The 26,429-nt window shown below is 50.5% G+C and overlaps 1 protein-coding gene across 3 annotated transcripts in view; it reads left to right on the top strand.

Moving 5' to 3' along the window:
- PSD2 (pleckstrin and Sec7 domain containing 2) overlaps positions 1–26,429 on the top strand; it is an 84,270-nt gene extending 57,841 nt beyond the window's left edge. For 2 of the 3 annotated variants that reach the window (XM_027888636.1, XM_027888637.1), the window contains 9 exons: positions 1,024–1,084; positions 8,245–8,335; positions 9,245–9,288; positions 12,641–12,831; positions 13,936–14,006; positions 20,906–21,063; positions 22,071–22,215; positions 23,323–23,466; positions 24,683–26,429. In XM_027888636.1, the coding sequence (XP_027744437.1) occupies positions 1,024–1,084; positions 8,245–8,335; positions 9,245–9,288; positions 12,641–12,831; positions 13,936–14,006; positions 20,906–21,063; positions 22,071–22,215; positions 23,323–23,466; positions 24,683–24,889 (1,112 nt within the window). In that variant the 3' untranslated portion in view covers positions 24,890–26,429. The remainder of the gene's footprint in view (positions 1–1,023; positions 1,085–8,244; positions 8,336–9,244; positions 9,289–12,640; positions 12,832–13,935; positions 14,007–20,905; positions 21,064–22,070; positions 22,216–23,322; positions 23,467–24,682) is intronic. The other variant, XM_027888638.1, reaches the window with a different exon arrangement.

Raw genomic sequence — 26,429 nt, 5'->3', positions numbered from 1 at the left:
GGGCCGTGGGACCTAAATGCCACATCCAATCATTTCCTGAACACCTCCAGGGATGGGGACTCCACCACTTCCCTGGGCAGTCCCTTCCAATGTTTAACCACTCCTTCAGTGAAGAAATTCTTCCTGATGTCCAGCCTGGACCTCTCCTGGCACAGCTTGAGGTCGTTTCCTCTTGTCCTCTTGCTTGTTGCCTGGGAGGAGGGGCCGACCCTGGTTTTTCTCCCAGAGAGTGGTGTCTTGTTATTCCTTTCCTGTACTGATGAAGCCCAGACATGGAAGAACTACATGGTTGTGTTGTGGCTCTCAGCTGTGTGAGCTGAGAGGGAAAGTGAGTGCAACTGAGCCAAGGAACAGCGAGACAATGGCAGGTTTTGGGACACCAGCTCCACCTTGGGGCCATGTGGGACATGATTTACCTGACCAAAGTTATATAGCAATGCCTAAAGTCGGCCCAGAACCTCCCACAGAGACTTAAAAAGAGCTTGGCCTTGAGCAATGGAGTGCTCAGGACTTGTCACTGTTCCATACAGCCCCAAGAGCTTAGAGACTGCCGGGGCCTGATGGCCAAAGACCTCAGGACAAACCCCTGAGGCCACCATGATCAACTGGGGCAAACCAGCTCTGTTTGCCAGGGTCTCTGCCCCATCTGCAGTGACATCAGGACAAAATGGAAATCATGGAATCATAGAAGGGTTTGAAAGGACCTTAAAGATGATCTAGTTCATGGAAATGGAGTAAGACTTACTAGAAAGTCTGGTCTTTAGAAAGCTATTGGCAAAACTGCTTTAAAGACAGTTCCCTTGTGATTGCTTCAGGAAAAGGGAGAGTTTGAGGGAGGAGAGGGTGACTTTGTATTTTTTTAAACTCTCTGACACAGCTGAATGAAACAGATATTCTTTAAGGTCCCCAGCTGTAGCAACTGGCCTTGGTTCTGCAAGAGGTGGGCTGCCAAGACAGCAAACACCAAAACTGCATGGGAAGGGGAGTAATCAGCAATAGCTGTGCGACTGTTGTGTGTTTCAGATGGGATTCACACCCTCACCTGTGCCCTGATGCTGCTAAACACAGACCTGCATGGCCATGTAAGTAGTCCTTGCAGATGTATCCATCCCTTATCCGTTCCCAGTGCAGGGCTCTCTTCCCTCATGCTCAGTGTGTTGCTGGAAAATTGAGATAGGTTGGCAGAGAGTCCTTGACCTGCTCCAGGGGTGATTTTGGGTGCCAGGCCCGGACCTGGGCACAGTCCACACCCAAATGTCACTCCACACTCAAGCCAAAGGCCTATCTCCTGCTGACAGCAGTTATCCTAGAGAGGGACAGGCAGTGCAACTTTCTCCCCAGGACCTGTTGCACACGTCAGCCCTGCCCCAGGAGCTCTCACTGGGGTCTTCCCCACCACTCTCTGTTGGTCTGGGAACAGCAGCACCAGTTGTGCCGCAGCTTCTCGTGCTGCACACACCTGAGGCTCTCCTTGTCCCAGAAACTGCTGCAAGGGGGTCAGTTGTTTCACACAGGTCTAGACTTCATCTTTCCTTCCCAAAACATGAAATAGGTCCCAACTGGTCCTTTTCCCCAAGATGTAACAGGAGAATTTCATACTAGAGGGGCCTCCAGACAAAGAGCAGTGTGAGCAGAGCTCAGTGCCCAAAAGAGTGGCTGGAGAAGAGCAGAAGCTGTGAGATCTCTCACCACCTTTTAGAGGCTTCTTCTGGTGGAGCAGGTTGGATTCGTTCTCAAAAGGTCAACCAGAATGTGTAGAGCAGAGGAGAGTGGGAGGAAAAATAGCTGCAGGAAAGAAGATTAGACCTGTCCAAGGGGACTGCACTGGGACACTGTGCACCTTTGGAGACCCACTCCCAGCCACTGCTCTGGGAGTGGACCCTGAGCCCTGCTCAGAGCTGAGGTGGAAGGGCTGTACTCCCTTTCCAGGGGTAGAGGGGCTCCTCAACTCTCAGGTTAAGAACCTTCTTTCATTGCTCCTCTGAGAGCTCAGACCTGGAGCTGCAGAGTCCCCAAGGTGGAGGGGACACGGAAGGGAGCAGGGGAGGAGTTTGTTACAGCAGCCTGAGCGTGTGGAACCTGCACACCCCTTTTCTGCCCCACAAACCCAGGATTTTCAAGGTCATCGTCAGGCTCCTCTTCTGCCTCCAGCTGGTAACCCTTTGCTGTCCATCTGCACAGGCTTGCCCTGATTTTCTTTCATTAGCCTGTAGTGAGAGACAAAGGTGCAAAGGCCACTAACTCCATCAGGGCCATCCTGAGGGTCCACCCGGGAGACCCTTCCCATAATTGCAACACAGATATTGTCCTCGTGGCAGTGGCAAAGTGTCAAACACAGCAGCCAGTGAAGGGAGTTGCTGATTTTTGCAGGGGGATCCTGGCTCCAGATGTGCACTCTGACATCCTTTCCAGATGTGGCCTGCAACAAGCTGCCAGACTGCAGCTGCCATGGCCTCACCCTCTGGAAACAGGGAGCTATGACCAGTGTCATCCTGGCCACTGGGTCCATTCCCACCCACATGGCTCCCAGTAACCCATATCTGCATTCATCCTTCAGCCAAAGTTAGAGCCAAGGAAGTATTTCCAACAAAGAATTTCCATTGTGGCAGAAGGCAAACTGTGTGACTTCAGTCCAAAATAATCTTATTTAGTCTAGATTTTTTTAAGGAAAAAACAAATCCAAGATATGCCTCTGGGAAGACAGACATTATTGAAAAAAAACCTACCTAAACCTCCAAAACCTTGCCATTTCTATTTTTCATTGACAAGCTGCCTAAGAGGCCTGGTAAGAAGAAATGTTCTCATGATACCTAGGCAAAGAAAAAATAACTTCCTGTTGACCAGCTGTGGAAATACCTGAGCTTTTCTTTGAAAAAATCTTCTCTTTATTTTTCTGCATGTGTAACATTAATTTCTTCTTCTCCTTTTCCTCTTTTTTTTTTTTTTTTTTAATTTTTTTTTAAAATTTCCTTCTGCTCCTGGAACCTCTCTTTCTGCTCTTTAACCCTTTACCAGGTGGTAAGTGCAGTCATTCTAGTGTTTTGCTTTGAAGCACTGGCATTTGACTTGTGGTTTTTTTTTTTTTCTTTTTCTGTGTTAAAAACAGTAAGGGTTTTTGTTTGTGTGGATTCCTAAGTGATTGTGCAATGTTCTTCCCTTAGCAAGCCATTAGCAGCTGATATGCATCCCATGAAATGCTCCCGGAGTAAAGCAACCTCCATGAGCTGCTGTGTACCTGGGAATGTGTGACTTGATCTGCCGGCCCTTCCTGTTAGAGACGCTGCCATGATATTCCATATCACCTTTAATTTTGTTTCCTTTTTTTCAACCTTGTGTGTGTGTGTGTTGCAGTGTTTTCCGGTGCATTCCCAGAGTGGGAAGTTCCTCTGGGGAGGAAAGGGGGGGGTTGATGTGTGTCTGTAAAGGGGCAGTTCCCCACAGCAATGTCCCTGGAATGCTCTAGTTCAGCATTCCAGCAGTGACCTTGACACATACCCCGAGTCCGGCCTGAAGGGAACGAGACTGGCTTTAAAACAGGAGGTTTGCACCTGCCACAGGTGCACTCAGACCCTGTTTCCAAACTGCCCAGAAAACTTGCTGTCTTTAAACTGAGACATTCCCCATTCCTGGAAGCACCTGGAGTTGGTGTGGGAAGCCAGCAGTCACTAAACATTCCAAGCCTTGTAGTATAAGCCACCTTGTTGCAACCCTCTGCCTTGCTCTGCTGGTGCTGTTTGAGCTCCAGGAGATGTGATGGCAAAGTTAGAACTGCCCTGCCCCATCTCTGCCCTGTGGAGGCACAGCTTTGGGGTGTCTCCTTCTCCACTGTCAGTGTTTTCCTCCCTGGCCATTAAAGGACAGTGACAAATCAACATGGGATCCTGGGCAGCTCCTGACTCCGTATGTCCATCATCAATCTTACAAACCCTGTGATCCCCTCCTTAGGCCAAGCTCATGGGTTGGTGTTGGCATTTCTGCTGTGTTAGTGGCGCTAGGAGAGTTGAAGAGCTCTGAGGTATGAGCAGCCACTGGCATCACCTGCAGCATGCCCCCAGTCTGCCCACAGCAGGTTTGTGTGGCCCAGGGCTCGTTAGTACAGGCTGGTCCCCTTCAGTGAGGTGATTTTGTTCCTGCAGCCCAGAACACCTCCACTACCTTGGTCCCATCAGAACAGTGATCCCTCACTTCCTGCTGGATCAGAAATGGAATTGCCTGGGTATTTTCCCCTGAAGAAGAGTATTTGGGAGAGGTCAAAGGGCCTGAGTGGAAGCACGACCTGCTAAGGGCATGATGCTCATGCTGGGGAGCTCTGGAGATGTGCTGCACTCACCACTTTGAGCTGAGAGGTTTGATTGCTGGGGCCTCCAGCCCAGAAGCTCAAGTGGTTTAACACCTCCCAAAGGGAATGCTGGGAGAGCACTCCAGCAGCCACCCTTCACACCTTCTATGTCCCAGGAAACTGCTTCTCCTCCTGGGGCTTTCTCATGGCACCTGCTCTTCTCACGGAGCACCCAGCTCCATACTCACCTGCACAGACTCCTAGTGCTGAGATTTGGCAGCAAGGAATGCCTGGCTACAGGTCAGAGTCTTCTGGAGGGGGATGGAGCCATCCTGGACACTTCAGGAGATGGTCTGTGATCATCTTGGATGAGCCAGGTCAGCAGCAGACGGCTGAGGCCAGGAGGGGGCAAGAACCCAAGTGTAAACAGGGGAGTTACACTGGATTGAAATGATGGGATGGCAGAATTAGCCCTGGCTATCTGCCACCAGATCAATCTCATCCTTGGGGCTGTCCCGTGCAGGGCCAGGGGTCAGAATTCAGTGATCCTTGTGGGTCCCTTCCAGCTCAGGATATTCTATGACTGTCATGCACCTTGTCTCTGCATCCCTGCATTCCCATACAGTGTCTGTACCCATCCACCTCTGCCCATCCATTCCCAAACTGTCTCCACCCATTCATCCAAGTATCCAGCCCTTCTCAGCTATTTAATCCACTGTTTAATCCACTGCTGGCTGACAGGCTCCCCATCCAGCACAACATGGTGCTCTCTCATGCTCTGACTGGTTTCTCATGCTTTGCTGCATGGCCTGGAGCAAGCAAAGGTGGGACAAAGTTCTTTCCTGCCCGGGGGACATATCAGGAATAGTAGCTACCTGTGGCTGTGAAACAGCCTCTCTGGCTTGTTCTGTTGCTGGTAAGTGACTGATGTACCATTAAATAAAAGCCAAACGCCCCCATCCATGTCAGGCTGGACAGGAATGAAGCTCTACCTACTCAGAGGTCCCAGTTCAGCAACAGATGTAGAACATCTGAGTTTTGAGGTGTGCAGACACATTCCCCTGGGGACTCCATCCCCTTGTGATGACCTTGCTGCATCTGAACATGCTGTGTAAGAAGACACCCCCCTGTAACCTCAGAGTGGCCCTTTCCGGGGTTTTCCTGGGATCCCCCACACTTGCTAAATGCTTTTGCAGTGTTTGAAAGCTCGGGCAGTCCCCGGTGCTGATGCTGTGGATAATGAGGCACTTGCGATCACAGAATCGTTTCCTTGCAAGTGTTGATCAACAGAAGCTGCAAAGTCTTTGTCCTGGGGTGATTTTTTTTGTTCTCTCTGCTCAGCTGGTGTTGATGTGGAGGCACTTGCAGGGTTTTGTGTTTGAGTGGCTGACTACAGCCCACTTCTCAAAGCAGCAAGTGTTGGGAAGTGTTTAAATATTGCTGACATGAGGTTTTATTGCATCAGGGCCACCCCAGCATCCTGTGCTGACAGCCAGCATCAGTCCTGCCCCTGAATATGCAGTGCTTCGACCACCTTACCCACCAAGGTGATTCCCAGTATTCCCATCCTTGCTGGACCTTTCTCATCAATTGTTCTGGTTGTCAAGGAAAGGGCATATTTTCAATTAGCTGAGTTTCCACAGTGTGGCTGCTGTCTCAGGTGAGCTCAGAGATGGTCTTGCACCAGAGAAAGAGACAAATCACAGAATTAAAAGGAAGCCATCCCTTGGGATGAAGGTATGTCCCAGACACATAAGTGAGAAATGCAAAACAGGACCTGTGAGGCTGGTAACTTGTGTTATCTCACTGTATCCACTCACTTCCAAAAATGTGCTGGCCTCTGCATTCAGTGCTGTATCGCCACAGCAAGATCTCTTTGGGCAGAAAGACCAGTGCTGTGCATCTGCTTCCCTGCCTCAGGGCAGGGGTGGGAGTAGTCACCTTCTCTCTCTAAATTTGGTGCCTCAAGGTCTCAGACAGCACACCTGCCTCCCCCTACAAACTTCCCTCCTCGTGAAGGTTCCTTGCTGCGTTTTTAATGTTCTCTTTCGCCCTCTTTCCTCTCTCCATCCACACAAGCTGGATTTCTCCTTTCTTTTTCGTGTCTGAAATTCATGGCCAGCGAGCACACAAATCTCTCTTCCCTCTGCTGGGCTCTCAGCACGTCTGCAAGGCTTCCTGAGCTCCCCTGCAGCCCATGTGCCCTCTGAGCCCTGGCTGGCAGCAGCCTCTGGCTAATGGGGGCCGTGGGGCTCCCCGTGATGGCTGAGCTCTGTTGTGCCAACCACGTCCCCAGGCACTGCAGATTTGTAACAGTGCTTTCTTCTTCTTTTTCTTGATCTCTCAAGGGTGCCAGCTCATCTGGAGCTGGCACCAGCAGGAGGCATAATTAAGAGTATCAGACAGAGCTGCTCAAAGGCAGCACTTGGCTCCCCGTGTAGCCCAAGAGTGTTTGCACACACAGATGACAGGTGGAGGGGGGCCATGGGGAGCTAATCCCGAGGCCTCACTCTTTCCTGACGTTTTCTTTTGGGGAGGAGCCTCCAGGTCATCTGCAGTGCCCGTTTGTGGGCAGGTTTGTGGTGTCAGTCTCTGTCAAGGCAAACAAAGAAAAGCAAAATGTCCCTATCGGTGCAGCTGGACAGGAAGGAAATTCTTCCTACAGAAAGGTCCCAGTTCAGCAAGAGGTGTAGAACATCTGAGCCCTGAGTTTTGAGGTGTGCAGACACATTCCCCTGAGCATTATGTGCCCATGGGATGACCTTGCTGAATCCAGCAGGTGACCTGCTGCGTAAGAAGACACCCCACAGAGTGTCTTGCCCTGCAGGGCACCTCCTGTATCATCTGCTACAGCTTCATCCCCTGCCAGTGACCCAGTGAGGCCCTTCCTCTCCCTCACTGAGCCCCTAAACAGGGCTCTGGCTGCTGTTCTTGGCCATCTTCCCAGGTCCTTCTGGATGGCCACCCTGTCCATACCTGGATGGGAACCATACCCAGTGTCAGGATGCTGTTGGGATCCTTAGGACCTCTGGTGTGAACTCACATTCTCCTCACTAACTCCACCGTCCGCTCCATGCAGTGACACCCAGGGTCTGTCCTTCACACGCTGCAGGGTGTGACATGACATGGCACTGCAGACATCCACCTTTCCTTTGTGTTCCATCAGACTCCTTTCTTTCAAAGCCTGCAATTTGCACTGACTCCTCCACCCCTCCGCTCCAGCCCTTTGGAGAGGTGGGATTGCAGAGGGAGGCTTGGGAAAAGGCTGAGAAGGGACTCACCTGGCTATGGTGAAGGGTAAAGGGCTCCTTGGGAAGGCAGGTGCCACAGGTGATGAAACCATGATGGCCTGGAAGCTTCAGCACCAAATACCCTTGGCATTAGCTGGTGGTGAGTGTGTTCTAGGTTGTGAGATTCTCCCCGTGTATGTGCGTTGTCCTCTCACACCGCTGCACTCAAGTTCATGCAGTACCATCTGGACCATCTCTTTTTGTACCAGCAATGGAAAATAACATTCTCCATGAAGGACCAGCATTCCCTTGCCCGGTGCTGGCTGTCTCAGGTGCTGGCACGGCATGCTCACACAATTTCACACACAGCAGCCTTGGAGCCCCATCCAAGCGTTGCCATTGCAACAGAGTGGTTGCTTTCAGTTTTGAGACACAGCCCTTGTGCCAGGACCAGCCTGGATCACTTAAGAAGCCTGGAGCAAGAGCTGGAGAGGCTATTTTCAGGTGTCTCATCCCCACCATTAAAAAAAAAAGAGGTTATTTGAAACATTTGGCTGCTGGCATGAGCAAATAAAGCAAAGAGCCCAATAGAAAATCAGATCAGAAGCCCTTTCAGCTCTGAGCTCTTGGGACAAACCCAGGCTTTCAGCACCACATGTTAAAACTGTTCTTTGAAAGGCACTGATTAAAGTCAAAACTCTCCACAAGATTAATGAGCTGCTTCTTTGCCTTACAGAACATTGGCAAGAAGATGTCATGCCAACAGTTCATAGCGAACCTGGACGGGCTGAACGACGGGAAGGACTTCGCAAAGGATTTGCTGAAGGTAACGTGGTATAAATAGACAGTGGGATGCTGTCGTTATTATTGCAGTGCCACCCAGTCCTGCTGGGACACCCTGAGCCCTTCAGTCAGCATTTTCCAGTGCACAGTTTTTTCAGGAGAAGAATTATAACCCCCATGGATGTCTCTGCTAAGAGGTCTGCTCCCCGGTGGTGTTTCGTCCAGATTTGTGGCATATCTGCCCTTAGAGCATGCCAGGGGCCCTTTTCCATCCAGCAGCTCTGTGATGCACACAGAACAAGGTGCCCCCCAACCCCAAATATGACCATCCAGCACTGATACTTCACTTCCATGTAATCAGATGCAGTGTTCCAACACAGCTAGTGCAGTACCATGGGATATTGGTTAAACACCCCAAAAGTGAGTATTTTCACCCTATCCCACCCCTCCATGTGGTCAGGGCCACCTCCACATTCTGCTTTCCTAGCCCATTCCAGCACAGGAAGAGCTGGAAAAGCTGATCCCAAGGTCACTCATCCCTCCTCTGATACTCAGTTCAAGCCTCCCCTTTCCTTTCCCCTAGTGAAGAAATCAAAGGTGTTGTGGCATATCCCTGAGTCTTCTACCATCTTGTGTAGGCCAGGAGTCACTCAGAACTAGGTGCAGCAGCCCAGAATGAGTAAAAAATCTCATATGCAAGCTCTTGAGCAAGGTGGCTGCCAGACCCCCCTGCTTCTGATGTGCCCAGTCCAATACCCAGTGTGTGTCACACAGACAAAAAGGGGTCTAGCAGGACAGCAGTTGCCCTGGTAATTGGTGAATGCCTCTCCAGGACACTTCAGCAAGGAAGGGATCTCTCCAGGCACACAGGCAGAGTGTGGAGGAGGAGATGATCTCACAGCCAGACATGACTTCCACAAGAGACACAGCTAATTCCATGTTCTTGTTTCAGACACTATATAACTCCATCAAGAATGAGAAGCTGGAGTGGGCCATGTAAGTATATGCTAAGCATTTGAGAGATAGTGTGTCTCTTTCCAAGTGGCTGGCAGGTCCTAAGTCATGTTTTCAGTCCCATAATATTTCCTGCCAACCCCTTAATCACTGAATTGCCCTCTGTAGACAAATGGAGTTTATTTACGGCTTCAACACAAAAGAAGTTGGGGAGGTTGGTGACAGTCTGTAGATCCACGATCTAAAGGAAGGGAACGCCCTCTTTGTTTACCATTACACAAGTAAAATGCTGGTCCCTCTCCAGGTGCTTCAGGAGTCTTTGCACAAGGAAAAGGTTCCTTTGGTCACTGAGACTTTCCACCTCTTCCTCATCGGTTTGGGTTTTTTTCTGGAAATAGAGAATCACTCAGGAGAGAAGGGACCTTGTGATATTACCAACCCAACTCCCTCCTCAAAGTATGGTCAACTCTGAATTCAGACCAGGACACTCAGAGCTTTTTTTCAGTTTACTCCTGAAAACCTCCAAGGACGGAGAACCCACAACCCCCCTGGATCAACAAACCAATACTTAATTATTCTGAGAGTGGCATTGTTTTCTTGTCTCTGTTGTTTTGCCTTATGCCCGCTGACTCTTGTCCTTCTGCCATGCACCACAGTGAAGAGCCTGGCTTTGTCCTCTCAATAACCCCCTCACACGGGGAGGGCTGCCTGGAGGTCCCCCAAATCCACCTCTTCTCCGGGCTGAGCAAGTCTAGTTCCCTCAGTCACCTCTTACACAGCCCTCGGGTTCCTTGGTGGCCTCAGCTGGACTCTCTCCACCTTGTTGGTGTTCTTTCCTGTGCTGGGGGCCGGCGCTGTTTGCTGTATCACGATATGATGCAACGAGCACAGAGCAGGGGATCACTTCTCTCCGCCTCCTCACTGTGCCGCTGTTACACAGCCCAGGGTGCTCTTGGCATCTGTTTCTGCCAAGACACACTGGCTGGCTCCTGCTCACCCTGCTGTTCACACGGAGCCCCGGTGAAGCCCTGGGGTGCTCCTAGCCCTCTCAGCAGTGGCCCTGTACCTCTGCTTTTTATGTCATCCACAAACTCAATGAGATGCACTTTGTCTTCTCCTCCAGATGAAACAAGCCTGGAAAACAGCCGGCATGGTGCCTCCCATCCCAGGTTCACACAGCACCTTCCTCAGCCCTTATTCCCCTGCTCTGACACTCATCCCTTCCCAGAGCACAGCCAGGACCCTCAGCGAGGCCCCCAACACCAGTGTCTCCTCATTGCTGCTGATGGCAAGCCCATAACAGACCTGGGATCCTAAGCTAATACTGTGGACGTTCCCTTTCCCTTTCTCTCTTTTCCTTTTTCTCTTTCCCCTCTCCCTCTTTCCTTCTCCCTCTTTCTCATTCCCTTTCCTTTTCCCTTTCCTCCTCTCTCCTTTCTTTTCCTCTCCTCTTTAATCTCAGACCTCTCTTGTCATGGGACCGAACAGGACCTTCTGTGCCTTTAACCCCATCACCTGCTCTCTCCCTCGTATAATCTTGACCAGAAAAGCATCTGGAGCTGCTTTGGTCCTCCCTCCCTCCCCACCTACCTGGGTCACGCTTTGCACAGCAGGAGCCCCCATCGCCCGCCGTGCCCGGTGGCAGTGGCTGGTGTCTCCTTCCGCAGCCAGCCCTGGGAAGGCAGAAGTTTCTTAGCGGGTCAGGTACCACCGGTTTCCCTTTAAAGCCCGTCTTTCCCGGCACCTGCGCGTGGGCTCTGTCGCGAGAGGGAGCTCCGAGCTCCGCAGCCGCAGCCGGCGGGATGGTTTATGTAAGGGGAGTTCAGCAGGAGTGCATCCATCTGCCGCTGGATGCGGGCTCTGGTTACACAACGCCCGCCAGCACAGCTCCCTGCTCGGGCACATCCCAGGGATGTCACCCCCCCACACACACACACAGCCCGCGTCCCGCTGCAGCATCCAATCCCGTCCTTCCCTCCTCCACCCACCCCACGGTATCCCTGCAACCCCTCACTCACCCCACACCAGCCTGGGATCAAGAGACCCCTCAGCTCCTCAAGTGCTGAGAGATGCTCCCCGATATGGGATACCTAGGGCAGAAACTCCCCTGGCATGAGGTGCCTGGGTCAGAGACTCCCTGGCAGGGGGTTCCTCTCAGACACCTGGCACTGAGTCACAGCCTTGCACAGGCAGGACCCTCTCCTCTCTGCTTGCCTCTGCCTTCTGTCCTTGTCCATCCCAGGAAGGAAATGCCCTTGACCGCAAATCCCACCAGACGGGCAGGTGTGTGACCATCAGCCCAGCAGCACAAAGGACTCTGAGGGGTCCCTCTTGTGCAGCCCAAAGAACTGAGCCCCACTAACTCCTCACCCAGATGTAGTGTCTGGGCCCTGCCTAAGCCCCAGGACTCCCGTGGGTGCTGAGGGCTGAGAAATCATCCTTCTCTTCCACAAAGTGTCTGATGCTTTGGCCACCTGCTTGTGCAGGGGGGCAGTGTGGTGTTCCACTGCTCACATCCCAGACAGTGGATTCACCTCTGGGTCACTCCTCAGCTGTTCCCTTGGGTCCTGGTCCCAGTCTGATCTCAACCTAACATGACCACACAAGGCATTTAGACACTGACATTTGTCACACAGGATAGAAAGTCTCTGTTTGCTCTTCCTCCTTGTCCCAGGGACACTGGGAGCTATCACTTCCCACACAAGTTCCAGTTTCTATGTGCCAGAGCAGGTTTTACTCCAGACAGGAAGAGACAGGCTTGGTGGAGTCAGTAACACTTTGCTAAGATGCTCAGCTCTTGATGTTCAAGGTCCAGGACCAGGAGATCTGTGAGGAGAAGCAGTTTTTATGGAAATGACCAGCATTTCTTGCTCTTTGCCAGCTCACCCTGAGGACACAAATGGGGAGCTGACGCATAACCTGTTCCAGGGTTTGTCTTTTTTTGGTCAAGTGGCTCATCACCCTAATGTCTGCTGAGCTTTTGTTCTTCAGAGCTGCAGAGGACATTCCTAAAGGTCCTTCAGTATCTAGGAGGCCGCAGGTGCTGCCTCTCAGCAGTTGAGAAATGCTGATAAATACCTGGATTTCAGCAAAAGCTCCCCTTAAGCTCTGGTTTTAGGGCATAGAATCACTCTCCCTGTGAAATGCCTGTAGTCCTCAGCACAGGGTGTCTGCAGTTTCCTGGGGTTCAGACAAGCCCCCGTCCTCTCACCCATGCTGAGTAACCTCACAGTGGGACCTCTGGGACAGTTATTTGTCACGCACACTCCTCCCAGCTCAGACCACCACCACTGGCACTCTCTGTGTGCATTGTCCCTGCATCTCCTTTCTTTTTCTTTCCCTGACCCACCCCACGTCTTCCCCACTCAGTCTCTTCTCTGATTTCGTTTCCAAGCGATGAGGACGAGTTGAGGAAATCCCTCTCGGAGCTGGTAGATGACAAATTCGGAGCCAGTGCGAAGAAAGTGACGAGGATTGTTGACAGCAGCAACCCCTTCCTGGACATCCCCCAGGCGCTGAACGCCATCACCTACAAGCACGGCGTCCTCACCCGCAAAACCCACGCAGACATGGATGGGAAGAGAAGTACGTGTTGATGGGACAAGGGGAGAGCTTTTCCCTGCCCTTCTCCCTGGCATGTCCTCACTGCATCCCAGGGAACACAAGAGAGATCCCCTAAAGGGCCAGGACGCAGGGAAAGGAGGGTGTTTTGAGGCATTTGTAGACATGAATGTTTTCAGGAGGCCTCAGTCTTCTCACTAAGGAACTGAACAGAGCCTGCCCCACACAGACAAATCTGCTCTTCCATCCTGTTCATGGGCATATTCCCAATCCCACTCTGTGAGCAATGGGGTCAGGATGTCTTCCCCAGCCCTGGCCTTGGGGACAGTCTGGTCTGCCAGGCTTTGCTCCTGTCCATATCCTGCCATGTGCTGGCTGGGGCACAGAACACCCCACAGCTCTGCTATCAGCATGTGGGATTACAGGCAAGGTAAAGGAAAAGATATTTGGGAGCTGTTAATGAGCTGTGATTAATTAAACCTTGGATAATCCCTTTTGCTAATTGATGTGATTGGCCCAATCACTGCAGCCAATTTAAAGTCTTCAGATGAGATTACCACCAAAGGCCTCCCTTGCTTCCAGCACTTTCCTAATATCCTGTGCTTGGAGGATCTGCTGTCTTGTGGTGATGTGGATGGCTCCCCTCGCCTTCCACCCCTCTCCAGCTTCCAGAAAGCTCTCTGTCCCCAAGTCCATCAAGCTGGCTGGTGGCAATGCTCCCTCCTCAGTGTCAGAGAAGCTGCTTACCCAGGGGTACAGCTGCCCAACTGCCCAGAAGCAGGGGAGTCTCAGGGGATGTCTCTACTCCACAAGCATTTAGTCCAAGGAGCCCAAACCTGGGCTTAGAGGAGCAGAGACTCCCTGCAGGTGTCCAGTGGTGCCCCTGGAGCAGCTCATCTGTGGTTTTGACCTACTTTGTTCCTGCTGGGAGGCTGCAGAGCCCAGCTACTGTCCCTCAAACACATGTCCCTGCAGACAAGCCACTCGTGAGCAAAAGCTCAGAGGTGTATGAGGTCTGGGCACCACTGTGTGCCTGTGGTGGGTCAGGAGAGGGGTTGGGTTTGCCAGGAAGGTCAGGCAGCACCAGCAGGAGCAGACATGTACAATTAAATATTCTTCCTTTTTTAGCTCCCAGAGGAAGAAGAGGTTGGAAGAAATTTTATGCTGTGCTTAAAGGGACCGTCCTTTATTTACAAAAGGTAACCATGGGGGATTATCCCCTTTGCTGTCTCGTACTGCCAGAGCTGAAGGAGCATTTGGATGACACCCTGAGGCACAGGGTGGGATTGTTGGGACTGGCCTATGGAGGACCAGGAGTTGGACTTGGATAATTCTTGGAGGTCCCTTCCAACTGGGGATATGCTGTGATTCCATGATTTTATGTTTAAAGTTTATAGTCTTCTTCATGACCTTCCTGATCTGAGTCCTTCCATGGGCTGCCAAGCGACACTTTCTGCCTCTCTTCATCTCTGTTCATTGTGTAGCCACCTCTAGTCAACACAAGCACAAGTCCCAGCTCCTCATGGAAACCAGAATCACCATGGAATAGCTTCCCTGCATGCTGTAGGATGAAACTTGGATGCTAGGAGGGTTTGCTAGAAAGTTTTCCGTGGGAAAATCCGAGGAGATTGGATAGGGTCTCACTTCAATGTGAATCCCAAGCCAGCCCAGGATGCCAAATGTCTGCTAATAATGCAACAGCATAACCCACTGAACTAGGTCTGAACCACCTGAGCAACACACGCCGAGCAGTAACCCACTGAACTCACCTTGCTGGGGCAGAACTCCCCATGGGCAGGTGCTCCTGCGTATTGCAGCATCATCTCCACAGCAATGAGAGTAAACAAACAGTGGATTATATAAGAAAGGCAGAAAGATCCTCGGGGCAGCACGGAATTATGACTCAGAGCTCGTAGCACACCCCAAAGATTCCCGTGTTTTGCCAGGTCCTATGGCAGATGTCGAAAAGCCGGTGGAAATCTGGCAGCAGCGGATGGTAACTTGCAGTGTGGGTTGCTCTTAGCCCAGTGGGGTTGTCAGAGCCCTGCCACTCTCTCCTGCAGCTGAGGGAGAGCCCAGATCTAATCCAGCCCTCCAAGTCAGCAGCACTCTTCTCACATCTTGGTCCTTGTCTCGTTACGAATCTTCACCTGGAGGCCACTGAAGAGTCCTCTTGCTGACCACAGGTGATGCTTGAGGATTTGACTTGTACAGAGCTACCATCAACATTTAATTTTATGACAGTTTTTCTATGGGAAAAAAAAAGAAATTTCAGTGGTTGCAGGAAGCTTTTGGATCTAAATGGATTTTTCACCAAGGACTTCTCTTGGGATGAGTCTGTTGGGAGGGTAAATATTTCCTCTTGAGTGGAAGAAGAGGAGCAGGCAGTGATGTCTTCTCTGTGGTGACCAGTGACAGGACTTGAGAGAATGGCCTGGAGCTGTGCCAGGGCAGGGTTAGGTTGAATCTCAGCAAAAGGTTCTTCCCTCAGAGGGTGGTTGGCACTGAACAGGCTCCCCAGGGCAGTGGGCACAGCCCCAAGGCTGCCAGAGCTCAGGAAGCAGTGTTTGGATAATATTCTCAGGTGTGACTCTTGGGGATGGTCCTGTGCAGGACCAGGAGACTCAATGATGCATGTGGGTCCCTTCTAACTTAGGATATTCTGTGATTCTGTGATTGGGAATGAAATACATTTCCAAAATGGAATTATCTTCCCATTCTGGATCAAAATCCAGTTTCCTGAAGATTTTCTTGACTGCTTGTACAGCAGCAGGAGGAGCCATGATGCTGACACTGAGTGTCATTGCTGCTCCTGAGGCAGAGGGGTTGGAGTTTCTTCGCTGTTTCAAGGCTTGCAGCAACACCCACCCATCAATATAGTTAATTATGTTAGTCCAAGGTGTTCAGGATTTAAAAGAGAGCGAGGATGAGGCTGACATGGCAGTTAGAAGACCAATGTTCTTATCTCAGTGACCTTCAGGGGCAAATGGTTAAGACTGAGGGCTTTCTTTATGAACAAGGACTGAAGAAGCAAAACACCCAAGATTTGTTTAGGTAATGAAAGTGTCTGATAAATAACAACCATGGCTGATGTGTAATTAGCAGGAGGGACCAGAGTTGCCAAGAGTGCCCCAAGGGAGCTGCATTTGGAACAACAACAGTAATAAAGCTAAGGAATGTTTGGGCAAAGGATTTGGGCAAAGAGGGGTTTCCAGACTGTGTTATAGTCCTCTCTGGGGGATTCCTCGCGCTGGGCTTTGCTGTGGACAGTGTCTACCATGCCTGCAGAGACAGAACAGAAGGATGGGACCATGAAGACAAAGTCTTTTCCCTGTCATTTCCAAACCTTCCCAAAGCTATGAGAGTGGATAAACATCCACCTGCCCTGTGGAGTCCTGGTGCCATTTCTTGCCTATGGGGTGGTTTGCAGAGCAAAGGGGTTGCACAGTACAGAGGGAAGGGGTATGCCAGCCTCCAGGATCTCAGCAGAAGATGCCTGCAGATAAACATAAGGTAGAACCTGGCTTGAGCACAAATCACTGGGAAAAGATTTTCTGGTGTGAGGACAAAGTACCTGCCTGCAGACCCATTTGGCTCATGGAGCACAGATTCAGCCTGTTCCACTTTTTTGCTCAGACCAAATCAAGATCTGGGCTTTAATAGTAAATTCCCATGAGTTTCACAGGAAACTCCCCTGCATTTGGTTTGAGGAGCAAGTTGAGTATAAATAAGAGTGAGAGATACAGGGAAAGCTGGGGGGAAGAAGGGCCTGGGGAGGTAGATAAAAGGAGGAACAGCCAGACAGAGAGGTGGACATAAAATGGGCAGAAGGGTGGGTGGGTGAAAAGGTAGAAGTGGGTCTGACAGAAACAATTCAGGCAGCAGCCATGAATCTGCTGGTGAGGAGATGTCACATGTCATTGACGTGCTGGTGTTAATTGCTGGATCAGCATGTTGGAGCACAGTCTGCTGGAGCAATTGCTTGATCCCCTAAAGGGCTGCAGCACATTTCTTGAGGAAGAAATGCAGGCTTGGGAGCAGGGCACACCTCTCCTGTGCACTAATCTGCTCTGGGCACTGACTCACTCCATGGCCTTTGGCAACTTACTTCACCTCTGTGAAATGGGGATAATAACCCTTAATCACCACGCGTGGAGGGGTGTTGAGAAGAATGATGGAGAGCCTGTAAAGCATGAGGTGCTTTTATACAGAGGTACTGGAAAGGGTGCAGGTTTTCCCTCAGGTTCTGCCCTTGCAGTCCCCAGCCACGAGGGGGTTCCCAGCAAAGCCCTGAGCCACAGATGCTGTTGCAGGCAGGCCCTTGCCAAGACAGTGCTCCTGGGAGAGCCAGGTCCTTGTCAAGACTGGAAAGTGCACAAGGGTTAGTATTCCTTATTAAATGGTTTGTTTAGGCTGGTAGATGTGAGGTGAAGAAAAGGAAGAAGAGGAGAAGCCACTCACAAGCCAGACCATGAGGAATCTCTGTCGCTCCATGTCTGTATTCCCAGCACTGCCCAGGGCTGGTTCTGAGGCCAGAGGAGAGGGCTGCAGACACACCGAGGCTCTCTCACCACATCTGGGTGCCCTACAAAGGCAGGGACAAGATGTAGGGGCCTTTTCTTGACAAAACAAGCTTTGAGATTACTGGTGGATCTCCCACCACCTGCTCACAGGGGTGGGCAGCAGGGGACAGTGGCCCAAAGCTTTCAAGAGCACAACCATGGCCAAAGCTGAGCCCAGGCCAGGAGGTGGTCGTGTGTGTTTAAGCAGAGCCTTGGTGCAGCAGGGAAGGCACGTGAGTGGGGAATCTGGCTACACCATCAGCATCAGGAGCTGAGAGGAAATTTAAAGGGATTCTGAAACAAAGTGTGCACACCTGGGATCAATTCCTGCAGAGGATATCCCCGAAACAGACCCTGGAAAGTGCTGACCCCCACTGTCCTACACCTGGAGAAGCAAGGGAAAAATCGACATGTCACCATTCAAGGGCTGGGGGCTCAGGGTAACTGGAATGATGTAGCACAGCATTCCTTTGCCCATTTCCCAGTGACAGGTACCTGTGGGAATGGTGCAGGACACATATGACAAAAATTCTGGAGCCCCTGATAGCAAATCAGCCTCTTTGCCAGGAAATGTATGGCAGGATAAGACCACGGAATAAGATTAGTGATACAATATAGTGGACAAAACATTGCCTGAAGTTCCTCCAAACATGATATCACTTATGTTTTAGTATAGATCAGTTTCTTTGAGAGTTAAACTGGAATCACTTCACTGGAAGTGTCTCTGTTAAATGTTATGTTTTTGGACACATCTCTCGCTCAGCAGCAGTTTATGCTCACATTTGAACTTACAACAAAGCTCAGAAAGGGTGTGAGGCAAAACGAAGAGAAGCTGCTGGAGACTTCAGAGCAGAGCTGATGTGATTTGTTGAAGGGCAAAGGGATTATTCTCCAGGGAGAGGCTACGTGGAGTAGGTTACAGTGTGGTGTAAGTACTGGGCACTGTGTTGGCTTCAGACGTGGGAGGCATCAGGCAAGCCTTGGGGATGTCTGTGGATGGAGCAGTTTAAGAGCAACACAGACATCCCTCAGCATCATCAGCCATCCACACCATCATGACCACCACAGCACAGGCACTGGGATGAGCCTCCTGGAAGGGTCAGCCCATGCAGTGACCTCCAGCACTTTGCACTCCTGCAAACAGGGAGGCAGAAGGTGGAGAGAACCCTCTCCATTCAGACTCCCGCTGATTTACTGGGCCCAGCCTTGGAAAAAGAAGATTTGGCTTTTCCTTACATAAACACGGAAGCCTGAGAGCCTGAAATCCATAAAGCACTACCTGATGACTCCATTCAGGCTGAGGAGCTGCCTTAGTCAAAGCACTTTGCAGTTGTGGCAGGTTCTTCTTGTCATGCGTCTTTAAGCCGAGTTATTTGTGCTGTATTTTCAGAAAGCTTATCTTGAAATTAGAGATCATGGGCAGCACAGTCAGATTTATTCAGATCCAGAGAGCTTCAGCCTTGGAAAAACATCCTGAATTGGGGGATCTCTACAATATAGGAGGCCTGAGCAGCAATGTCGCTCTCAAACAAGTATTTCTCTCCAGGTGGGGGAACACATTAGGTCCTCCCAAGGCAAAGCATTTGTTTTTCTTTACTGCAAGGCTAACAACCCATTCCTCTGGCTACTGAAATCCTTTATACTACCCATCTGAAGGCCCACCCAAACACAGAGGGCCTGCAGCACCCAACCTTCCTCTGCTGGAAAGCCAGGGCTATTCTTTGGGGTTCACCAAGCCCAGGAGTCCCTCCCTGACATTTCTGGGTGGCCCCATGGCATTTTTTTTTTTGCACAGTGCCAAGTTTCAAATGCTGATGAACACAGTATGGCAACCACTCTTCTGGATGGGATGATTACTTCAAAAAAGGAGGGAAGAAAGGCTTCAGAAGCTTGTTTCCTGTCAGTGAGCCACATCCATGGGCTGGGAAGTGCTGGTGCTCTGAAGAGCAACCTTTCTCGCCCTACACCAGAGAACAGCCTCACTGACCGTGGTAACCATCTGCAGCATGTCTCTTCCTGAACAGCTGGATTTGTATCACCAGGACACAGGAGAAAACCATCTTTTTGCAAACTTGCAGAACAAACTGAGGTCTGGCTTGAAAGCTGAGGAGGGGCTGGGACTGATAGACCACCACCAGACAGAGCTGCCCTGGTGCTCACAACCAAGGGCAGTCAAGTAGAGCAAGTTGTAGAGCACAGTAGTCCTGTGGCACTGTAACCTTCCAGGGCAAGGCAGGCCCTTCCAGGGGCACCCTGTCCTGCCACGCTCAGGGTGATGGCGAGGTGCTTTGCTTTAGCCAGGCCGGGTTCTCTCACATCGCCTGTCCGTGTGTGTATCCATCCATCTTTCCATCCTTCCATCCCACCATCCAGCTGGACCAGCTGTTGAGCTGGCAGGGGTGCAGAGTGAGAGAAAGGGTACTGTTTTAAGTGGCCATGAGCTCAGTCACTGGGAAAGCAGAAAGTAAACATTGACTGGATTGAGTGGACTCCGCTTTTTCCCAAAGAGTGCTGTGCCAAGGTCATACTTGCAGGATTCCATGTTTGGCATTTTCTACCTTGTTATAAAATACACACATATATAGTTATTGCCTGATTCCCTACTTGTGTGAAATTGTCCTTCAGTGGAGAAAGCAAAGCAGAACTCAGGGAATGCTGCTGCAATTTGCAAGTGCCAGTATAACAAATTAGAGGGGAGACTGTGCCAAGGGGGTACTAAAGGGAGACCAAGAGTGGTTCAGGTGAGCCACACTCAGTCTGGCAACTGCCCAGCAAACCCCACAGATGTATGGAAGATGTATGTTTGCAGGGATGCTGCTGTTCCAGAGCCCAGACCCTCCTCCACACAGAGCTGGGGTGATAGGACAAGGAGTAGTGGGCTCAAACTCAGGTTCAAACTTAGGTTAGATAAATGAAAAAAATTCTTTGTTGTGAGGGTGGTGAGGCTCTGGCACAGCTTTCACAGAGAAGCTGTGGCTGCCCCATCCCTGGAAGTGCCCAAGACCAGGTTGTGTGGGGCTTGGAGCAGCCTGGGCTAGTGGAAGGTGCCCCTGCCCATGGCAGGGTGTGGAATGAGATGAGCTTTACGGTCCCTTCTAATCCAAACCCTTCTGTGATTCTATGATTCTGTGAAGCTGGAGCACCAGGCCAGGTGCTCACTGATACCCACTGAGGACTGGGAATTGCATCCCAGCTCGAGCTCTGAGCTGTGGGGGCAGCTCTGCAGAACCCTGGCCCTGCCTTGCGCCTTCCCCCGAAGCCTCAGGCGTGTGCCATGTTAGAGATAACTATTGCTAATTATGTTCGAAACTTTCATCTCCTTCTTCACATCTTCCAAGTGAACTTAATGATGGAAGCAGTTGCCAGATGTTAATTATTATCATTATCAGCTCCCAGCATTTACTGTACAAAGCAGTGCTTTTTCCTGGTCCCGGCACTCTGTGATTATAGCACGGGTGGGGGGAGAGAGGCAGGTTCATTAAAGCAGCCCGCAAGTGTTAGTGTAGTCATTATCCAATTAACGTTCCTCCTCACAGGACGAATATAAACCTGACAAAGACCTCTCTGAAGTGGATCTGAAGAACGCCATCCGTGTGCACCACGCCTTAGCCACAAAAGCCTCCGACTACAGCAAGAAGTCCAACGTGCTCAAGCTGAAGACAGCTGACTGGAGAGTCTTCCTCTTCCAGGCCCCGTGAGTACCAGCTCTTCCCTGGATGGGCAGCCTGACCTCCTGCCACTGCCAGAGTCCCCCTGACCTGCCCAGGTCAGCACACACGTCAGGGGACAGGGCTGGGGGGAGCAAGGAGCTGAGGGACTGCTCAAAGGACCTGGTTGTAGGTCACAGTTTCTTTGTAGCTTTGTGTCAGTCCTGAAGGTCTTTCTCATCTGTCACCAGGCTGGGCTGAGCAGGATGGGCTGGGATGAAAAGGGCTGAGTAAAAGGCTCCTCTTGCTAACTTCAACTAGCAGTGAAAGGGAGAAAATCCATGTGGTGCATGGAACTGAGGAGGGGATGGTTCCCCTCATCATCCTTTGATGGGAAAATATCTAAAGCTCCTCAGAGAAGATGTCTCAGCCTGGCTGGATCTTCTTCCTTCCTTAGTCCATTGCAGAGGAAAGTTGTGCTGTTCATAAGTGTCAAGTGTGATTGAGTCATTTCTTCTGTCTCATGTTTTTCACATCTGCTGAGAGAAGTGACATTGGAAGTTGGGCTGGAGTGCTATCAAGATAAAGATTGACATCTGAATTTCCGCAGCAAAAACCCCTGGCAGGGTTGGGGGAGCAGTGCCTGAACAAATTTGATGAGAGACCTTGGGTAATGTCCCACCAATCACACAACCGAGGGATCCATCCTGCTCCCTGAGACCTCTGTTGTGTGGCTCTTGCTCTCCAAAGAGCAGGACATCCTTGGCCCTGGCCTGTCCCCAGCTCCTCAGGAATGCTGACAGAGCTGATGAGGAAGGCAGGACTGCCAGGATTTAGAGACACACAGCAGCCCTGAAATCACTGGGGCACTGTGGAGGAGCCAATTATCCAGGATTCCCCTCGGATCACAACCCAGGGTGGCACGAAGTGGTTCAAAGCAAAGCCACTGATGTCCCTCCTGAGCATGGGTGGCTCCAGGACCATTGTGAGCTGGCTAGTCCTGGGTCAGGAGCGTTTACAGACACCCTCTCTCTTCTGCCCTCCTCCATAACAGGAGTAAGGAAGAAATGCTCTCCTGGATCCTGCGAATCAACCTTGTTGCTGCCATTTTCTCTGCTCCAGCCTTCCCAGCTGCAATCTGCTCCATGAAGAAGTTCTGCCGCCCTCTCCTGCCTTCGTCCATGACCAAGCTGTGCCAGGTAATGTTGAGAGAAGGAGTGATGGAGGGGTATCAGCAAGCCCTTCAGCAGGCAGCTCATGCTGAACTCATCTGCAGGTCCCCCTGTTGCTGCCTGATGGGCACACTGAGGTGCTCAGGGCAGGAGCAGGGCAGTGGAGCAGGTGACTTGGACAGACATGGAAAATCCTGGTGTCAGGCCAATGCTCCCTTTGCAGTGGCTGTAAACAGCCCTACCCACATCTGCCTGATTGGCTGTTGGTTCTGGCTTGTTTATTGCTCCTTGCCCATCACATCCCAGCGCCTTCCAGTTGCTGGAGTTGAAAGAGCTGAATAGTTCCACAGTTGATGCTGCAGAGCCCAACAGCTCTGCAGGTTTATTGTGTTTTTATTTTATTTACCTGCAGCCCAGGTTTACTTTACAATGAAATATGTACTTAGAGGTGGCAGCCTCTTGTTTCTTGAGCTTAAAAGCCACAGGCGAAGGGGGAGTCTGAGTCTCACTCAGTAGAGAAGTTTCTGGAAGCAAGAGGTCCCAGTGCACAAGGCCACAGCTGCCCAAGGCTCAGCTCGCCAAAAGCAGCTGCCATCCAAAGTGGAGCTTCTGTTTCCCTATGCAGGGAAATCCCAACACATCTTGGCACCTCCAAAAAGTAGGGACACACTGCCAGTGCCCCCCAGCAAAGGGGAGGACAACCTGAACTGGTTGACAGGGCAGAGATACAGCTCCTGTCAAGCGAGCCAGATGTGGCCAGATGTCACCTTTCTCAGAGCCCAAATGAGGAGGCTGCTCTTATCTTGAAAGGAGCAAGATGACCAGCTGGACAGTGCTGGTTCTGCCTGGCTGTTAAAGGACGTGGAGCATTTCACGTTTATGATGCTAAAGACGCCCAGACGCCAAAAAAATCCGCTCTTGGCACCTGAGATCCCCGAGGGTTGGACTCACTCAAATCCCTGTGTTTCCACTGCTCCTTATCAGATGAATTTGCAAATTCACAGCACACCTTTGGCTCTGGCACAGTAGCTGAGCTTTTGTCCTTGCAGAGAGAGCTCCCACATCCACAGGCAGGCGGTGCACTTGGGTGCTGCACTCCCACGTTTTAATACCTGACAACTCTTCTCTCGGCAGGAGGAACAGCTGAGGTCTCATGAAAATAAAATGAAGCAGATTGCAGACGAATTAGCAGAGCATAAATTACATCCTGTAGAGAAGAGCCTCAAGTCAAAAGAGGCTGAGGAATACAGACTCAAAGAACATTACCTAATATTTGAGGTAAAGGAACTTTCATCTTTTCTGTGATAAATGATACCTTGGCTGATTGAGGAGAACTGAGAACTGCGGGGTGGATGCTGTGGGCCTGGGAGAGCATGAAAGGAGAGAGAAGGACAAGAGTTCCCAAGCTGGCTGGGTGTCTTGGGACAGGAGCAAGCCTTGCTGTTTTGCACTGAAGCTAAAAAAAGACATAACAGACATTCTCTCCCCTCTGTGATTTCTAACCAGAGGAGGGGAAAACTGATGAGAGAAAGAAAATCTTCCTTTACTGTGCCAGATCTTGACATTTCCTCAGGTCCCAAGTAAGAAAGTGGTTCAATTCTCAGTGTGCATCAGTCTTTTGCAGCAACATTAATAAAAAGTGAAGGGAATCCCTGAGAGAATTAATCTTGTTTTGCTGCAACAATTTCTGTGAATAAAGCCAAACCCAGCATTACAGCTGATTACAGACTCTTTGAGGATGCATGTAACTAAGTTTTAGCTCTCTTTAAAGTCTTAATAGGCATTTAATTGTGGGACAAATGGGATATTTCGTTCCAGTGAGAGTTGAGCAGAAGATTCCTGCCACATAGGTGTCAGTGGGAAGGGACTGCTGGAGGCCTCTAGTCTTGCTTCCAGCAGGAACTTGGAGTATTCGTAGTCTTAGCCCAGACTGTGTGTCATTTAGTGGCTGAGCCTCAGAAATCTCCAGGGATGGAAATATTCCACCTCCCTCATGCCAGGGCTGCACCACCCTTTTGTGTAACACCCAGACTCTCCAAAGCCACAGCTTCTGGCTGCCGGTTCCCTTGTCTTTGTACCAACCTTTCAAACAGTTGCTGCTGCCTCCCGTTTTCCAGACATCTTGTTTTGGATGCCTGCAGAGGAGTCTCCATCCGAGCATTTCTCTGGGCTGCCTTTTCAGCCTGCAAGGAGAAGCTGGCACTTCCAGAGTATAATTCATCTCATCTGCCTTATGAGATGTGCTCTAGAAATGCTTGTTTCTCTGGGCTGACAAAGAAGCCAGCACAGGCTGCCTCTGAGATGTTAAGAGAAAGGATGGGTATTGCCCAAGTCCTTAAAAAGACCAGGCACTGTGCTGAGGTTAAACCTGGGGGGTGAGATTGGTGGGATCCTGACGGTACAGGATGGGTTTTCCTGCAGCAGCAGATGGCATTGCCACACCCACCGTGGCTTGTACCTGTTGCCAGGCTCTCTGTTCCCTCTTTCCCTGCAGAAGAGCCGCTATGAGACGTACATCAACCTGCTGTGCATGAAGATAAAAGTGGGGACGGATGACCTGGAGAGAATCGAGACCAGTTTCTTCAAGGTGGAAGCTGAGGACCTTGCTTTGAGGAAGACACATTCAAGCCCTTCCTTGAGCCAAGGGCACCTGTCCAGCAGCTGTAAGGCAGAAAAGGACATTTTAGAGCAGAACACTTAACAAGGAATGTGCGCACAGGGGGATGAACCGGCGATGCTCTGCGCTCCTGGACTAGATCGATGAGCACAATTTTACTTAGGAAATTATCTGAGCAAAACCGTAGACATGTATGACATGGGGATTGCTCTAGTGAAAGAAATCAAAGAAGCTTTAGTTGACACTCTCTGACAATGCTCTGGCATTTCAGCATCATCTCTTCTTCATTCCCAACAGCACCAGTGGCTTTTCTTTCCCTCCTGCTGCAGCCTGCACAACAAAGGGATGTTGCTGGTTCTTCAAGGGCCAGGTTGCTCTTCTCTCCACCAGCCCTCTCTCTCCGCCTTCCCTCCCTGGAGTCCCCACCGGTTCATGGTCACAGTCCCCGGCAGTGCAGGAAACTCAGCTGAGATGACGTGGTCTGTGGCACCACCAGCGCTCCCAGAGAAGGGCACAGAGGGGCAGGAGCACGTCCCTCCCGTGAGGGGAGCACCCTTCAGCACGTCTTGACACGAGACGTGGGTGTCGTGAGCTGATCACGGACCAAGTGAGAGGTGTCTCCAGCGTGGCACATGGGAACATCATCTGCCCCTGGCAGGAGAGGCCTGGAGTGCCCTCTGTCACCTTATCCTTTTTATATATATATATATACATATGAATATATATAAATAAATATATATATATAAGGAAACTCTAACGTGGGTTTTTAACCTCAGTGTGCAAGTGAAGGCAAAGCTGCCTGGGGAAGTCGCTAGGGGCGTGGAGGGTCTGACCAGCCCACCAGGATGTTTTAAAAATTGCAGTAGCCTATGTATCTTTTTTTTTTTTCCCCTTTTTCTCATTTTTTTTACTCGAATGGAAGTCCCACCTGGCTTTGCTGTGGAACATCGCTCTCCCATTCCTGCTTATCCAGACAAACTGGCCAAGTGGCTGCTTATTTGGCAACCACAACATCCACCACTTTGGGTTTGAGGCACAATTGGAGCTGTGCAACAGCTCCAGGGAACCTTTGTGTGCAGGAGCAATCCCACCTGCCCATCCCTGCTGGATCCCTCCATCCTGCGATGCACATGCTGTACTCTTTTAAGTGGGGAATTGTGTTTCTGTTCCTTTCTGCTGTCTGTGGTCCAATGATTTGCTGTTGTGCTGAAGTGATTCCTCTGCATTTCAATGCCACGACCGTCCTCCCACGCTTTATTTATTTCACAGTTTGGTTTGGTCCTTTATTTCAGATTGCTTTTCTTTCCCCTCTTTGCATTCACAGTAATCAAGTTCCAGTTTTGAAGGATCTTGTAGCTGCTAATTACAGTCATTTATTGTTTATCTTTTGCAGCATTTTTTAAAACAAAAAGAATAAGATTTATTTGGACCTTCAACGTTTGAAAGCGTATGGACTACTGTTTTCCATGATGGTTCATGACACTAAAAACCTCTTCCCAACTTTGTCACCTCTTCTTTTATCTCTGTTTCTTTGTACAGTTTGATAGTTTATTTGAAATGATGCACTAAGAATCATGTAAAAAAAAAAGAATAACAATAAAGCTGAATCTGTTGGTAAAGAGAA

Source organism: Empidonax traillii, unplaced genomic scaffold, assembly GCF_003031625.1.
Source record: "Empidonax traillii isolate 1590-97213 ecotype Southwest subspecies unplaced genomic scaffold, ASM303162v1 scaffold242:size1152717, whole genome shotgun sequence".
Taxonomy (NCBI): Eukaryota; Metazoa; Chordata; class Aves; order Passeriformes; family Tyrannidae; genus Empidonax; species Empidonax traillii.
This window is presented reverse-complemented; position numbering and strand designations above follow the sequence as displayed.